The following is a 16,574-nucleotide window of genomic DNA, read 5'->3' as shown; positions in this document are numbered from 1 at the left end:
GTATTATATCAAAGCATTCAAATAAAAAACAGCCCGCCTTTTATAATATAAAAGAACTTCCGTCTTTACAATAAAGATGACAAATCAATTATGAGCATCTAAGATGTTCGTTTTTGAGTCGCCATTCTGATATCCTTTGGGACTCGTGGAGGTACCTTCATGTTTCAGGATCTCACAGTGTACATTTTTAGCAAAAAAGTTATATGATTCAAGTAATAATAGGCCTAAACAGGCCTATGAAAAATAAAGTGAGTTGAATCCATCCATCCATTCTATATAATGTAGATAATAATATTATTATAGATAATATTATAAATACGAATGTGTGTCTATCTCTCTGCTACCTTTTCACGGTCCATACATTTAATTTATTTCGACAAAATTTAATACAGTCAGTTTATATTCCTGGGACGGCATTTTTTATCCCGGAAAGTCTGAGTTCCCACAGGATTTTAAATAAACTTGTATCCACGCGGATGAAATCACGGGTTTTATCTAGTAAAGGTATTTAAAGTCCTGAAAGGTCGGCAACGCACCGGGCGGTTCCACTGGTGCTGCAAATGTTCATGGGCGGCGGTAAATAGAAAACGCTCTTTCTTTTCTCGCTTTTTTTTTATAAAAAAAGTAATTTGATAAAAAGGTGATGAAAAAATATTAGGTATATTATTATTATAATAAGGTCACCTGCAATCGCTCGTTTTCCATCCGCAACCGCCGCGCCAGCTGCGCAGCGCTGAGCATCCCCGGGGACGCAGGGACCTCTTCCTGCCTCGAGCGGTCCGACCGTCCGCCAGGAGACCCCGACCCTGTTTGTTTTAGATACTTAAGTACATTAAATCTAATCCTATCCTACTTAAACCAAACAATTATGCGCAATATAAGCCTATATCCTTGCCTATACATATACCTAGCCGCTTCCCAGCTCCGCAACTTTACGGATTATGACATGAGCTGGTATTGGTCATAGTAGTCGTCTTTCGTAGAAGCGCATACGAAGAAGTGCGTCAGATCCGATATTATGAAAAATCGTTGAGTTGCAGCGCATTTTCGGCTGTCTGTCTTTAGCCGAGCGTGGCATTAGGCGTAGGCGTGATCATCTGTAGACTCTACTTTGACTTTGCGCAGGCTTAAGTCAGAATTAAACCGAAAAGGCATGATAGAGAGACATGAGACTGTCTCGTTTTAATTCTGTGTTATGTCTGAGCAAAATCAAGTACTCTCTATAGTTCTTATCCTAAGTCACGTACCGTAAGAAGACGGTCTCTGTGTTAACTCTATGTTGATAGATATATCATCAGTATCACTAACAGTCAGTTCCAATACACTCACAGGACGCTCATTTCTGATATCAGTGCCAAATTGGCGAAAATCAAGTTGCTTCCAAAACTTGTCAGCAATCGCAAGTCCAACGTATACATATTAGTAGAGGTCAGTGCTGACATGAGTGTGATATTTTATACATACGTCCACATACAATTAATCGGGCATGTTACTGGCGATGTTATAAGCATTCGTACCGTTTAAGTTCACTCAGTCACGAAAGCTTCGCCAGACGAATCGATTATTATTAATTGTTTTACGTGAGATACGTAGGGGCAAAAGGACGCAGGTGTGTATGCCGCCTATTTTATTACGTCCCAGTCCAGCTTTCATAATTGAATTTCTATATTTTTTTTTATATCGGAGCATTTTTAACGAATAGTATATTTTTATAAGATTTTTTAAAATTGTAATATTTACGTCCATTTAATTTAAATGTATCTTCGTGAAACGCTGAAAACCGCAAATAATTCGACGAGTTTTAAGCAAATGTATAACCAAACACGTTTGTAAATTGGTTTGACACTGTTTAGAGGCATTTTATTGTGGCATTATTCATAGATGGAACCTGCAAGTTGCGGATTTTTTTTCAAAGACTTGTCCAGACTTATCGATTATATAGGTATTTCTTATGGTTTTATTGAGCATAAAACGTGACACAGATGTGGGCCCTAGACATCTGCGCTTCGTCTGAGTTTGTCGCTTTCATTGTTTGTGTCTACTTCTGCTATAATTTAATATAACGCATTTGCATTATTTTACATAATCAACAACAATAAGATATGAGGACCTTTTGTGATTTTCTTAAAATTCACATCATATTATAGTTTTGCTGTTTCACATATTCAACATTATTATGTCCAGCACTGGACGTCTGGTACATTTGACAACGACATAAATATTATTTACTTAGGTTCAGAGATCCCCTCTTGGCTAGCGTGATGGACTATGGACCTTTCTCATTCTGAGAAGAGACCTCAGTTGGGTAGACAGCAGGCGATAGATTAATAATGATGATATGTTTTACTTTTAACAGAGCTTGTGAATGGTGATTTTAATTCTACTCCAATTTTATCAAAAAAAAAAAAAACGAACCATCGAATATCACGTGTGCACGCGTGGAGCACGGAATTTCAGTACAAACATTGCACCGCAAAAGTTCGCCCAGTCACGAATAGCTCGGCCAGACGAATCGATTATTCGTTTTATCGCACATCGCGGGACGCAGGTGTGTACGCCGCCTGTTTTATTGCGCTTCGTTTCTACTTTCGCAATTAAATCACTTACGAGCCAGTGATTATTTTCCTTTAAAAGCGCCTTTATGGCAATGTCAATTTTTATTGTTAAAAATTTAAAAACCCCGTACGCTCTAGAAGCTTTATTGTATTTTTTATCATAAATCTATTTTAATATACCTACTATAAAAGGAAAAGGTGATTGGCTGACTCTATCAAAGCACAACTCAAACTACTGGGCGAATCGGGCTGGGCATGCAGATAGCTATTTTGTCGAAGACATAGGCTAAGAAAGAATTTTTGAAGATAAAATTACACGCCACACTACGTAGCACTGTCCGCGCCTTGGCCTCTCCAGTATAAATCGTATCCAAAATGCAATTGCAAGCAACATCATAAAATAGAACAACGCTATTTGAACAGTGAGTTGGCAAGTTCGTAGCTCCTGATTATTATCAGATGCTAATTAAAAACGTGGCGGAAACTAAATGATAAATTGCAACATCAGACGGAAAGTTTCTTCTCGGCAAGTTCGTTGCAATCGCAAATGAGCTTATTCCCTACGGCAGCACCGAGCTCATTAGTACGGGAAATTTCCGCCGAGGCGACGACCAATGTACGCAAAACTTCTTTTAAAACCAGCAAACCAAAAGAACAACCGGCAACTCATACAGAGAAGTTCTCGAAAAAATAAAGGTCAATTACGAATCGAAGTCGAGCATCCTGGGAGCCACTTCAAGCTTTTTAATTCGAGTTGCTGAGAAAACAAGTCCTAAGACCAAATTAAATTGTGCTCTCTTTTGAAAGTACCTTTCAGCTTTTTACTCATTGTTTATTTTCAGGACCAGAAGTTCCTACGAGAGACCTATATCCAGCAGCGAACGTGTATTGGATGACAATGATGATGACGATTAAAACATCTCTCTTCGGTCGTTCCTTCATTCCTGAAGATCGTGGCAAGATTCTAGCCTCAATGGATCAGCTGTTTCAATTTTCTTCTGTCGGTGGCAATTTTCGCGATGGTGTAGAACTGATACGAATTGAATTCCTTAATTTGGTCAGACCATCTTGTTGGAGAGCGGCCTATTTAAAACATACGTTTATAGTATTAAATTATTGTTATTGCACATATTATTTAGCGACATTGAAGAGAATTTTATAGGCACCAATGAATCGCGGACACTGTCCGGTATCCGCACATTTTAAAAAGAATTGCATCAAAATTTTATGTGATTGTGGGTTCATATACCTAATGTACAAAAATGTCCTATTGAATAATATGTAATTCGCAGGAAAACACACGAAGCTTTTATCTAGCGTTACCAACGTAAGAAGTTGAAAATAGTGTAGGAATGCGCCATCCCATCTGTAATATTGCTATATCTTCAATTCAAATACAGCGAAGATGGTAATACCTACTTTTATTTTCATTAATTTACGTAAATATAATAGAATATGCTTGTAAGAGGAAAGTCCGTAATAATATTCCCCAGCAGTAATAAATCAATTAGCTCTGACGTTAACCTAGTTTTCCGGAGAGCTGCCTCGGTTATTATTGAAATTCTAGGTGAAAATATTTATTATAATAGAATGCGAGCACTAAAACAGCTTCACATTATTGGGTCCGACTCTTCAGGTACTCCAGTTTGATCTTCACCCAGTTATTTCCGTTTAGCCAATTTTGATGAAATTTGGAAGAAGGACATAGACTACTTTTATCCCGGAAGAGTTCCCACGGGATTTAAAAAAAACCATACAGCCCAACTCGCAGACATCATCCCCAGAATTCCCACGGGATTTAAAAAAATTAAATTCATACAGCCGGGGTATCATCCCCTCATAAAGTTTAGTAGGTAGGTATAGCTACGTATGTATGACGGAAATATATAATATATAATATCTCATCTGATGGAAATATATAAGTCTGTAACATGGTAATCTTGGAGTGCTATATTATTTATGTATATTTATATTTGTATAATACTACTACTACACTAATATTATAAAGGAGAAAGTTTGTGTGTAAGTGTGTATGTTTGTTACTCTTTAACGCAAAAATTACTGGACGGATTTGACTGAAATTTGGAACGGAGATAGATTATACCCTGGATTACCACATAGGTTACTTTTTATCCCGGAAAATCAATGAGCACCGACGGGATTTTTAAAAACTTATATCCACGCGAATGAAGTGGCGGGCATCAGCTAGTAGCGGATATGAAAAAAAATATTAGTAATTAATTACTAATTAGTAACTGGGTTTTAGTCGAATTTTACCTTGTTATTATGTAAATCAGATAATTTCATCCAAGTTTAATAAACATAAATTGATGCCATAATACGAGTAGCTTACAGTAGCGTGCGGGAATCCTAAACTACCTAAGTCCAAACTTCAACAGCAAAACAAACATGCCGGCCGACTTGTTAGCAACTATTATCTCCTATTATGAACTGAGATAAACCTATTTCAGATGCCCTTTTCTTCAATAGTTCACCGAGAATTGATTAAAAAAACCGGCCAAGTGTGAGTCAGACTCGCGCACTTAGGCTTCCGTACTCGGGTATTTTTTCCAATTTTTGCACGATAAATCAAAAACTAACACGTTTTAATTTTTTTTAACGATGTAACTACAAATTCGCGGTTTTCAGATTTATTCCTGTATCTGTGCTATAAGACCTACCTACCTGCCAAACATAATTCTAGGACAACGGGAAGTACCCTATAGGTTTCTCGACAGACAGACAGACAACAAAGTGATCCTATATGGGCTCCGTTTTTCCTTTTGAAGTACGGAACCCTAAAAAGAGAGAAAAGCTGTCCAAACGTGATGCAACATCGAAACAATCGCTATTTAAAAGTGCAATGCAGTATCGATACAATCGCAAGTTCATGAGCGCCGATCCTAACATAAGGTCATAGCACGCACGATATCGTGTGTGCTATGACCCTAAATAAATTCGTCTTAGGCTAGATCTACAGAGCCTACTTTGACTTTGCTCAGACTTAACTTTCAGTTAAAATGAGACAGATTTATATCAGCGATATAACGCTGTCTCGTTTTAACAGTGTCTCAGATCAGAGCTAAGTCAAAGTGCGTTCTATGGATTAATCCTACGAGTATATTCCTCTTCCGATGTTATTCGTAACAAAGTTATCTCAACATAGTCGTGATACGGACACGTTCCGTAGCAAAATGTACAAGGAGTGTATAAGATTTTCCGTGTTATATTTAACCTAGTTTCATAAAGACGCCGCGTAATAGCTTGTTGCAGCTTCAAAGGATTTCTAAATAGCGTAGGTACAACTTCATCAGAAAGTACCCACGCCGTTTAACTGTTAACTATGTATTAGGTAAGTATCTTTCGCATTATAGACTCAAACAAGCTTTTTCTATACAAGGAACTTATAAGCTTAATTTTCTTTAACCTAAAACAGACAAATCTGCATAACCTAAACCTAACGCATGCTGCACGTTGCATCATACATATTTCTCTATCGAAGCGGATTTTAATAAATTAAGCCTAACCCGCAAAGTAACGGCTGCTTTTATAAAAGATTTTTCTAGACAAGTCTTTTAGAAGCGGAGAAGGCTTTCTATACTTTTAAGTAAATAAGGAGTATATTATGATCTAATAAATACTGAACATCTTGCGGATGGTATCTTGGTACGCGATCATCTTTTTAGTTTTATCTACCATCTTTCTGAAAATTCAATATAAAAAAAGTAAAAAGTTTGTATTTTGTTTCCCATTTTAAAACTACAAGCTTTCGCCGACAGACACGGCTTGGAAGTTTTCAACTAGCTTTGAACTTTATCAGCAAAACTAACATGCCTGCCGACTAGTTAGTAACTTAATATCTGAAGGCAGAGAGTTGTCACGGTTGTAGAGCAGCAAAGTCCCTATAAATTGACTTATGACTAGTGTACAATGTTCACAAAATGCAGTTTGCACAAAACTGTTTTGACAGTCAGTAAATAGGCGTAGTAAAATGTATTTAATCCTTATTTAATCTACCCGTTAAAGTCCATGCCCGTTAATAATATCACTATCTTCGACGCAATATGATGTAACTCTTACGTTAATGTAACAAGAGTAAAAGAAATAAATATAATAGGTATGTTTTCTATCTGATTATTTACTTGGTACACACCGTAACCCAATATTTCTACTATTATTTCTTTTTCTAGGTTTCCTGGAAGATAACTTTGTTTGAACATTGTTTTAATATAAATAATATGTTAAAACAAAGTACTTTAAATAGTGAAGGTATACCGTAGAAACACACAAACCTCCATCAAGAGTTGCAGTGATATCCGCTCGAGGCTCAGGGCCGTCACTACTTCGGCCCGGAGACGTCGCATCGGGTAGGGGAACCTCCTCTTCTGAACTGTCAGCAGGGTCCAGGACATTCCTGTCACTGGTATTGCTGTTCCCTCCTGTCCCAATTTCGGCGTACGTCCCACTGTCGCTGCCATTTTGTACAGACCATTTGATCGGAGAATCGATTTTGCCGTTTGCCTGGTTCTCTTTATTATCGTCGTCTGGTGATGATACTGTAGAAAAAATATTACAATAAAATTTAAAGCTATAACCTTATCTGATTACTATACAAATCATGCCCGCGTGGAATGGTGCCAAGGATACTGGCTGCATTTCCGCAATGGACAGCCAGGCTTATTCGTTGCGCAAAAAATGAGCCAACGGTTCTGCCACCCGATGAGGCTAGTAAAAATTTACTAATTCTGTTTTACACAATCTCTAAGTTAAACTGAAATCACAGGTCTAAATGTATATCTATTTCTTTCGTAATGCTCTCTGTGGGAAGGGACAGGTCTAGATGTGGGCCTGTCAGTTTCGTTTAGTTTAGAGATTGTAAACAACAGAATTAGTCACAATTTCAGTTGCAATTCTCAGCTATGTACATTTACTATACCTACAAATTGCACTCGAAAGGGCCTTAAAGTATAGATATCAGGAAGTTTTCTGATAAAAAAAGAACTAAGTAGATAACTTGCTTAGGTAGTAAAGAACTAATATACAGATTTGATACAGCTCAGCTTTATTATGTAAATGCTCAAACTGGGTTAAGGTGCAAACAGTCTGCGTACCTACTTATGTACCTAGTACTTATTTGCGCCACGGTTAATCTAGACTTCATATAAAATGTATGACTTCGATCGTCTTCTGTCGAAGCACGATGCATAAACAGAGTGTTTGCTATTTTGTGGTTTGATTTCGTAGGTATAGTACCCGACAAGTCGAGATGGCAATCGGTGTATGAGGCGGGGGGACGCCCCTGCACACCCACACGACTCCTGCGCGATCCCGCACTGGGTTAGCGCGGGGGCCTTACGGGTGTGCGGGGCGTCCCCACCCCGATAGCCATCTCGACCTGTCGCGTACTATAAGTATTTATTTTACTTTTTTATTATTAACAACTAATTAAGAGAGTAAGTACTTAAGTAAAGCTTTATCCTAGTTAATGAAATTGCTTTTACATTTTTTCTATGTCTCCTGAGAAATTAACTAGAAGCTTCGTAGACAAAGGTCTTGGCAAAAGCCAATATTAATAATAAAATAATAGATTATGAATTGAATGAAAAAAAATTTATACCACGTATCTATCTACTTCATACTAATAACTGAGTAGGTACTACGCAAATCTCACAGCCATCATTGTAGTGAATTTGTTACCAAGTTGGTTCTAGCGTCTACTATACTACTCTACGATCTAAAGTGATAATAATAACTATTGACGATGCGATCGAAACCAAAGAAATATGACAGAATGCTAAACTTACAATTCTAAACGGTTTCTACGCATCATAGTCCTACTTGGATGCTTATGGCATGGCTTTGGTATTACGCTTAACCAGCCCACACTAGATAAACCTGAGTCAATTTCGTAGTAACACAAAGTAAGTGTCCAAATTGACCTCACCGGGAGACGTAGCAAGGACTTCATTGGGAACCGCTTGCCTCAGTGAAGTCAACATAGAAAAAAATACAAACCTATGAAAGGATTATCTTTGGCTTTAATGGAGAGCCTCGTCGATCTATTTAACGTGCCCTCTCTATCCCCATTCAGCGACCCGTTGCGAGGTTTGTCAAGGGTGCTGATGAGGAGGCGGCGCTCTGGAGGGATGGGGCGCGGATCGTCGCTCCTGTCGAGAGCGGAGCATGCTGGCGTGATGAGCGGGTCCGCAGGTTCCGGCTCCGCGTCAGCCTCCACTCTTGTTCCCACTGACACTTGCTCGTCGACCATCTTGCGAAGTTTCGCCTGGAGACAACACAAAACATGAACCTCTGTTTCAACATTCAGTTTATTTAACACTAGCTGGTGCCAGCGACTTCGTTCCCATGGGTATAGGTTTTTGAAAATCACGTTGATTTTCCGGAGTAAAAACTAATCTATGTGTTAATCCAGGGTATAATCTATCTCCATTCCAAATTTTAGCACAATCCGAGCCGAGCCGAGTAACAACATGTAAGTTAACAACGTACAAGTTAACAATTTTTTGTTAAAATTCTATGCAAAATACTTAAAATGACAGTTATTATTTTATTTAATAAACTAAAATATGTATGTCCCGAAATGAAATTCAAAGCCGCGAAAGTTTTTTTCACATTTGTTTTGGATTAGAATTTTATTCCGCGAGAAAAAACATTGCTCTATTCAGTAAGCCTCCTTTGTGCCTCCAAAAAAATTCCCACAGCCAAATTTCGTCGTTTTACAACGGATGAATCCTATAAACGACAAAAGGTTCCAAGCTATAATAATAGGTATAATAAATATATTCAATGTAAAAAATTGGTCAAGTTGATGTCAGAACATGAATAAAGTAGGGTACCGTAGTCATGTTCATAAAAAGGACAAGAAAAATTTGTAACTTTATTGGCTGTTAACACAAGGATAGACAGATAGACAGACTTGACGAAAACTATGTATAAGGGTTTCTTGTTTCAATACGGAATCCTAAACAAGGGCATTATTACATTTTATATTCAGGTCGCAAACCGAGCGTGTGTCTAATATTATGGATGCCGAACAAAAACAATTCAGGTTTACCTCATTTAGCCGGAAAATTATGAAGGCTCTATAAATGTCCTCATTTCTTAGGCCGTTGACTTTATTTACAGGGCTATTCATATGATATTTATGAGTGCGTAAGAAGTGAAGATTGCGTATTGACTGTATCATTTTCTTAGATAGATACAGACAAAGAAGTATTTATTATTAGAGAACGTCCACGTGGATTCAGGTTTCTAAAGATCCCGTGGGAACTGTTTGATTTTCCGGGATAAAATGCCTATGTCAATTACAGGTACGCAAGTTACCTCGGTACCTCATACAAATCGGTTAAGGGATGGGTTTTTAGGAATCCCGTGGGAACTCTTTGATTTTCCGGGATAAAAAGTTGCCTATGTCCGTCCCCGGGATATAAGCTAACCCTGTACAAAATTTCGTCAGAATCGCAGACACACTATCGCATTTATAATATTAAGTATGGATCTTAGAACATACAGGAATACATATAACATGAGAGTAGTTTATAGGTCTATGTGTTTGAGACAAAAATAAGGCAGTGTTATCTTATCACTATACAATCACCTCCGACAATCTAAGTATTTAAGGGAAATGGGACATAACAATAAGTTAACTTTTGAATAAAACATATATTATTATCTACCTACCTACTTAAAAATATATGTACTTAGAGTGTTTGCAGGAAATACAATACACTTTTTTTGCATTACGAAAAAAACATCAGCAACGTAGCTCTCTCGTTAATACGAACCTTATTAGTAACTTTATTTGGATTAACAAACATACAGTTAAATATAAAAACTTATCACTAAAAATTAATATTTACAAAAATTAAACAAAACATTTAAAAATAGCTACTCAAAAGGTAGTTTTCGTAACTTATTGAATGCAATTATGAAAATTTTATAGGTCAAAACAAACCGACATGTAATATTAAAGATATTCAGAAAACCAATTTCATCCCTCTTGATCTAAGTTTATGCACGATCAAGAAAATCGTATAGGCGACCTCTACGCCGTAGCGGTTCGGAAACAAGAGACCTCGCTAGAGAACCCTGTTTTAATAGGTTTAACCTTTAATTTACTGTTTGTAGAAACTTGAAATCATTGCTTACGGTCCACCTGAAAAAGGTCCTATTCATTTCCCATAATGACCTTTTACCTTCCCGTAATAGTCACTTCAATCGGCAAGTTTAATAGCTACGGAAAGGCGAATTACCTGAATGAAACCAACTTTGTAATCGATGTTAACACTTCGATGAAACTTCGACATGGAAGCATATAATTACGGGGTATCGCGTACATAAAGCCAGTGGCCATGATTAAATTGTGGCGTAGTTTAAAGCCGATTTTGGTGCGTTTAGACTTGAAATTTCAACGACTAAGGGGATTTTGACCTTAAAATTTTTCACTTATTCATATTCCTGAGGTAAGTTATACATCATTAGTATGCATTACATGTACCATGTGCATAAATGTACCTATCGTATGGAAGTCCAGTACAAGAGACCTAAGTCCAGCAGTGACGTCTATCGTCATTTATTAACCCCCAACCCAAAAAAAAGGGGTGTTATAAGTTTGACGTGTGTATCTGTGTATCTGTCTATGGCATCGTAGCTCCTAAACTAATGAACCGATTTTAATTTAGTTTTTTTTTTTTGTTTGAAAGGTGGCTTGATCGAGAGTGTTCTTAGCTATAATCCAAGAAAATCGGTTCAGCCGTTTGAAAGTTACCAGATCTTTTCTAGTTACTGTAACCACTTGTCGGGGGTGTTATAAATTTTTAATTTACACTTGTGTGCAGTTAGTTGCACATAAATGTTACGGCGATGTCCGCGTGGATTGAGGCTTTTGAAAATCACGTAGAAACTCTTTAATTTCGGGGATATGTCACTTCCCAGTTCTTTAACTATATCCATGCAAGCAATAAAGTCCATCCGTTGCTCCGTCGCGGCGTGATTGTATTGACAAATCAATAAAACACACTTTTGCATTTATAACATAAGTAGTGATACTGATAAAACGTGTTGGTCTAATCAAAATATTTACCTGGGCGTCGCCTAGTATCCGGCGCACAAGCGCCATCAGGCCGCCGTGGCAGGCGCTATCATGCTATCCTCCCGAACCTCCCCTCATGGTGGCAGGCGAGCCCGAACGTCAAACTATCCCCTATATTGTTGAACTATTCCACTTAGTTACAGTCGCCCCTTTATGTCCTTAAGAGCTTGAGTGGAACCAATCTGCAACAAAGAAAACTCATATAAATTACTAATATAGGATATCCATACTTCCATACTAATATTATAAATGCGAAAGTTTGTCTGTCTGTCTATCTGTCTGTCTGTCTGTCTGCTACCTTTTCACGGCCCAACAGTGTAACCAATTCTGACGAAATTTGGTACAGGGTTAACTTATATTCAGGGGACGGACATAGGCTACTTTTTATCCCGGAAAATCAAAGAGTTCCCGCGGGATTCCTAAAGACCTAGCCACTTAACCGATTTGTATGGGTACCGAAGTAGCTTTCGTCTCTCTAATCGAAATAGGCAACTCTTTATCCCGGAAAATTAAACAGTTCCCACGGGATCTATAAAAATCTAAATCCACGCGGACGAAGTCGCGGGCATCCTCTAGTTTAATATATTTTATGATACGAGTATATAAGTACTAGCCGTGTGCCCGATTGATGGTAACATTACCATCGGCAACATCTCGGGAACCATCCAAGTTTTTAAGATGTTAGAGTTTTTTAACAACCTCCGTTGCCTATGCCCTTGCGATGAGAATAACTACTGACTAACTGACTCACGACGCACAGCTAACCAACGAGTATAGAAAGAAGCGCGAAATTATCCACAGGAACTCTTTAGTATAACGTATCTGAGTACAAATTAGGATTTTTGAAAAATCCATCTCCGGAAGTAATTAAATAGGCCATGAAAGATGGTATATTTCATTTTTTTAATTTTTTATAAAATGTATGTTTCGCTAGCAATCCTCCGACATGGTTATCGGAGACTAGAAATATGGGAATTTGTGTTTAGCCTTCTGTTTATAAATAAAAGTCAGTTGTATCAGCGTTTTTGGATAATTATTTATTTTTAATGGGCTACTTATGATAATTTTTTATGTATATAATTCATTGCACGCCGATTATAATAATGACTTTTTTAGGTTAACCGTTGTCCTCGTAGAAATGTTATATTTCCAGCAAACTTTTTGTAAGAAAAGCATCCTTGAACTACGAAAAAATGTATAAAAAGCACTATGCGGTGATTAAAACTGAAAAGTGACTTAAGATTTTTTTCAATTCAAGAAGGTAATTTCATCACAATTTTATTGTTACCAGTGAAATGAATTTAAGACCACGGGAAGGAACGAAGTTTAATTAAAAATTGCTCGTTACGCCACTAACTGGGTCAAGTCTATCAGCCAAGTGGGCATCAATGTGCGATAACAGCATTGTTACAGTTTTTATTCTTCGAATTAAAAAGAATTTCAATTGCCTTTTGCTGTAAACGCGTTTTTATTGTAAGCGGTGCAGTGGATTAAAATCAAAAATGTTCAAATACCATCCCGTTGCAATATTGTCGTTCTACTTCTAGTATTTAAAGTACATGCATAACGCTTTGTACTAAAAGAAAAGGAAATAATAATTAATTATTAATTAAGTTTAACCTGGGTAATATCTCTTTTAATCTGGGTAATCCATGTTAAACATGTTAGTCATGTTTAACATGGATTAATCGGATTCTTTTTAATCAATTTTCTCACGATCTAGGTCCAAGTACTTTTTTCAGACTTTATTTAAAATCTGAGCATATTGAAATTACGCTCATGAATCTCGTCTTTTAACAACTTCCTCAGAAATGATAGCAAGTGTAGATATATACTTTTATTTTGGCATCGTATCAGAACTGCAAAATTAACAAAATACTGCCAACCTGACCTCAATAATAAATCTGGGTTATCTTGTTTGCATGAAAAATCCCCTCTCTTCCTTTCGATTTTAAGGTAAATATTATGTATTCCGTTAAATAAAATTAAAGTGATTTCCATTTGATTCCATAATATTATTTGTTGTTTCAATAAAACAGACGCCTTTCCAGCCAATAAAATCTTCTTTTTACGGCGGTCGTACATACATACATTTATTTAAATATCTGGGCAACAAAGCCGCTGTGGCGTTCTGAAGCAATAAAAGGACTACAAAACACCATACAACGGCAACAATAGTAAACATTCAAACAACGGTAAAACTGGCACAATATAAAATTATCGCCTAATTTCTCAAAACAAAAAATCTTTGATCGGCATCATCAACCCATCGCTGGCTCATTACTGAGCACAGGTCTCCTCTCCGAATGAAAAGAGTTCGGCCGTAATCCACCACGCTGGCCAAGTGCGGATGAGAACATTATGGAGAACTCTCAGGCAAGCAAGTTTCCTCACGATATTTTCCTTCACCGTTAAAGCAAGTGATATTAATTAATTGCTTACAACGCACATAACTCTGAACAGTTAGAGGTGCCCGGGATCGGACCTCTGACCGCCCGAACAGAACTTTCCATCCACGTAGGCCGACGTCTTAAACTCTAGACTAACAAAGATGGAAGAAACTAATTACCGACATACCGGCAAAGCCGTACTGCCAAGCGATTCCGGTAAGATGCTGCGTAGAAACCAATCAGAGGTATGGGTTCAATTAAACTGTCATATCACTTCCAAGTTATACCGTTCCCGTCTTAGACTGCATCATCACTTACCACCAAGTGAAATCGTCATCAAGGGCTAATTTGTATTGGAATAAAAAAGCTAATCTTATACAATAGAGCTGATCGAGAAGAAGGTATATGTACGACAGAACAAGTTTACGTTAAATTATGCCAATATTTCTAACATCTGTCTTTTTGGAGTGAAGAAGGTTTGAAGAAGGTTGTGCACGGAAAAGGTATCTAGAATTCGAAACATAGGCAAACGTCGCATTGGGAATTTCAAAATTTTCTACGTCTGTTTCATGTTAAGCCTCGATTATAATAATGAAGAATGCAACTACTATACTAACAATACTAACTGTAAAACGTAGATAACTAACTAACGTAAATTCTGACAATACTAAATGCAAAACGTAGAGTCGAGATCTCGATCTCTTTAGTCGAATTTTATGCGAATTTATCTGAACCCACGGCATTATTATCCCAAGAAAACTCAAAATATTAAGTGATTAATTGAATGTAATATTTGGAAACGTTCACTACCCTTCGCAATGAGGAATACAACGCAAATATAATTTCAATGTAATGTTTAAGAATTTTGCTATTTGGACTTCAGTAGAGCAAGTCATTCTTGCATTATCTATAATGCTATATTATAGTAATTTTATACTAACTTACCTCGAGACATACCAATTTTCTTAAACTAAAGTGGTAGTCGAAAAACAGTTTTTCCAAGTTTCCACCGTACTTAAATGATTTACCGTCACCTAAGTGCCTTATTTTCTTTTATGAAGTGTAATGAAAACACTCAGTAAACCTCCAGTAAACCCTTTCAGGCGGCTTGGCTGTCATCGTACACAAAAAGGTCTTAACGTTGACGTGACGTCCTTCTACGGACTGAGGTTCTCGCTCCGAAAATCTAAAATTCACCGACCTCATCGACCGAACACAATGTCATCCTTTTTATTATAGAGTAGGTACCAATTGCAAATTAATCCTTTAGTTTTTATCTCATTACCATCATTTACCGATGTCATCATAATGATGATGATTGCGAACTAAACCTTGTAGCCTTATAAATAAACCCATTCTACGATAGCCTAATGGTTAGGAAGTCCACCGTCCACCGTCTTATTCGGGAGGTTGGGGGTTCGATCCAGGGCATGCACTTCTAACTTTTCAGAGTTATGTGCGTTTTAAGCAATCAAATGTCTCTTGTTCTAACGGCAAAACCGGCTTGCCTGAGAGTTCACCATAATGTCCTGTCACTTGGCTAGCGTAGTGGACTATGTCCTAAATTCATAGAACACTCTATGGCGTTTCCATCATCAATACCTGATTCCTTCTCATACTCAGAATATGAGACCCGTGCTCTGTAGTGAACCAACGATGGGTAAATCATAATGATGATGATGTCAGTCATCTAAATACTATTAGTAATTATTTTTTATATTACTTATACTTATTTGATAGTCTTATTTTTTCCAAATTAGTTCACCTCCATTTTCAAATAAAAAAAAAAATCTATTTTCGACATACCTACTCGTATTGCCTATACACCTCAACGGTGGTCACAGAAATAGTGAGATTCTTTTTTTGCTTTACTGCAATACAATTCAGCCCACAGAATGATTGACGGGGCAATTACATTTTTACCTGACGAGTGATTCACTGACGTGGCACAATTTTCCACCCACTTGTGGTTGGAACGTTGACTTCCATGGATAAAATACGTCTTTCATTCAATTTCACAACTGTTTCTAAAATGCTCTCTCTCTTAGAATAGGTACTTTTAAGAAAATTGAATATTTTCTATAACTAGGTACATAGTTATCATTCTAATCCTATTTAACTTGTAGTCAAGTACTCCCGAATTTTCATCGGTAATTTTTGACACACCTAAATCTCTCAAAGTAACATAAATGCTCTAAGAAAGACATTAGCTTGCGTATTATTACCTATAAGTTATTATTAGTGCCATAGTTACTAATAAAACTCACTGAAAACCAATTACCGGTGCGTTCGCAAACATTGATCCAAGAGTAAAAACATAAATCAATGCGTAGCCACGATTCCAAAAGCCTGAAAGCATTTTCTAGCGGAAATTTATTAAAAAAGTACACGTCGAGATCTCGCGCGCTGTTGAAATTTTAATCAATTTTGCGGCCAATACTGGAACAGACCTTCGCAAATTAATACCTTAAGGAGACCGCTTACGACGAAAAGATGCACTAGACCCCAAGAACCGCTTGG

The 16,574-nt window shown here is 37.2% G+C and overlaps 1 protein-coding gene across 4 annotated transcripts in view; it reads right to left on the bottom strand.

Annotated features, from left to right (window-relative positions):
* Positions 1-16,574, bottom strand: part of LOC123872324 (kazrin) — a 167,319-nt gene that overhangs the window by 37,859 nt on the left and 112,886 nt on the right. For all 4 annotated transcript variants that reach the window (XM_045916537.1, XM_045916538.1, XM_045916539.1 and 1 more), the window contains 4 exons: positions 11,656-11,846; positions 8,571-8,838; positions 6,848-7,111; positions 685-806 (listed from right to left, as the gene is read on the bottom strand). In XM_045916537.1, the coding sequence (XP_045772493.1) occupies positions 685-806; positions 6,848-7,111; positions 8,571-8,838; positions 11,656-11,691 (690 nt within the window). In that variant the 5' untranslated portion in view covers positions 11,692-11,846. The remainder of the gene's footprint in view (positions 1-684; positions 807-6,847; positions 7,112-8,570; positions 8,839-11,655; positions 11,847-16,574) is intronic.

The sequence above is a fragment of the Maniola jurtina genome, chromosome 15, assembly GCF_905333055.1.
Source record: "Maniola jurtina chromosome 15, ilManJurt1.1, whole genome shotgun sequence".
In the NCBI taxonomy this organism is placed as follows: Eukaryota; Metazoa; Arthropoda; class Insecta; order Lepidoptera; family Nymphalidae; genus Maniola; species Maniola jurtina.
Note: the sequence above shows the minus strand (reverse complement) of the source record. Positions and strands in the feature narration are given on the sequence as shown.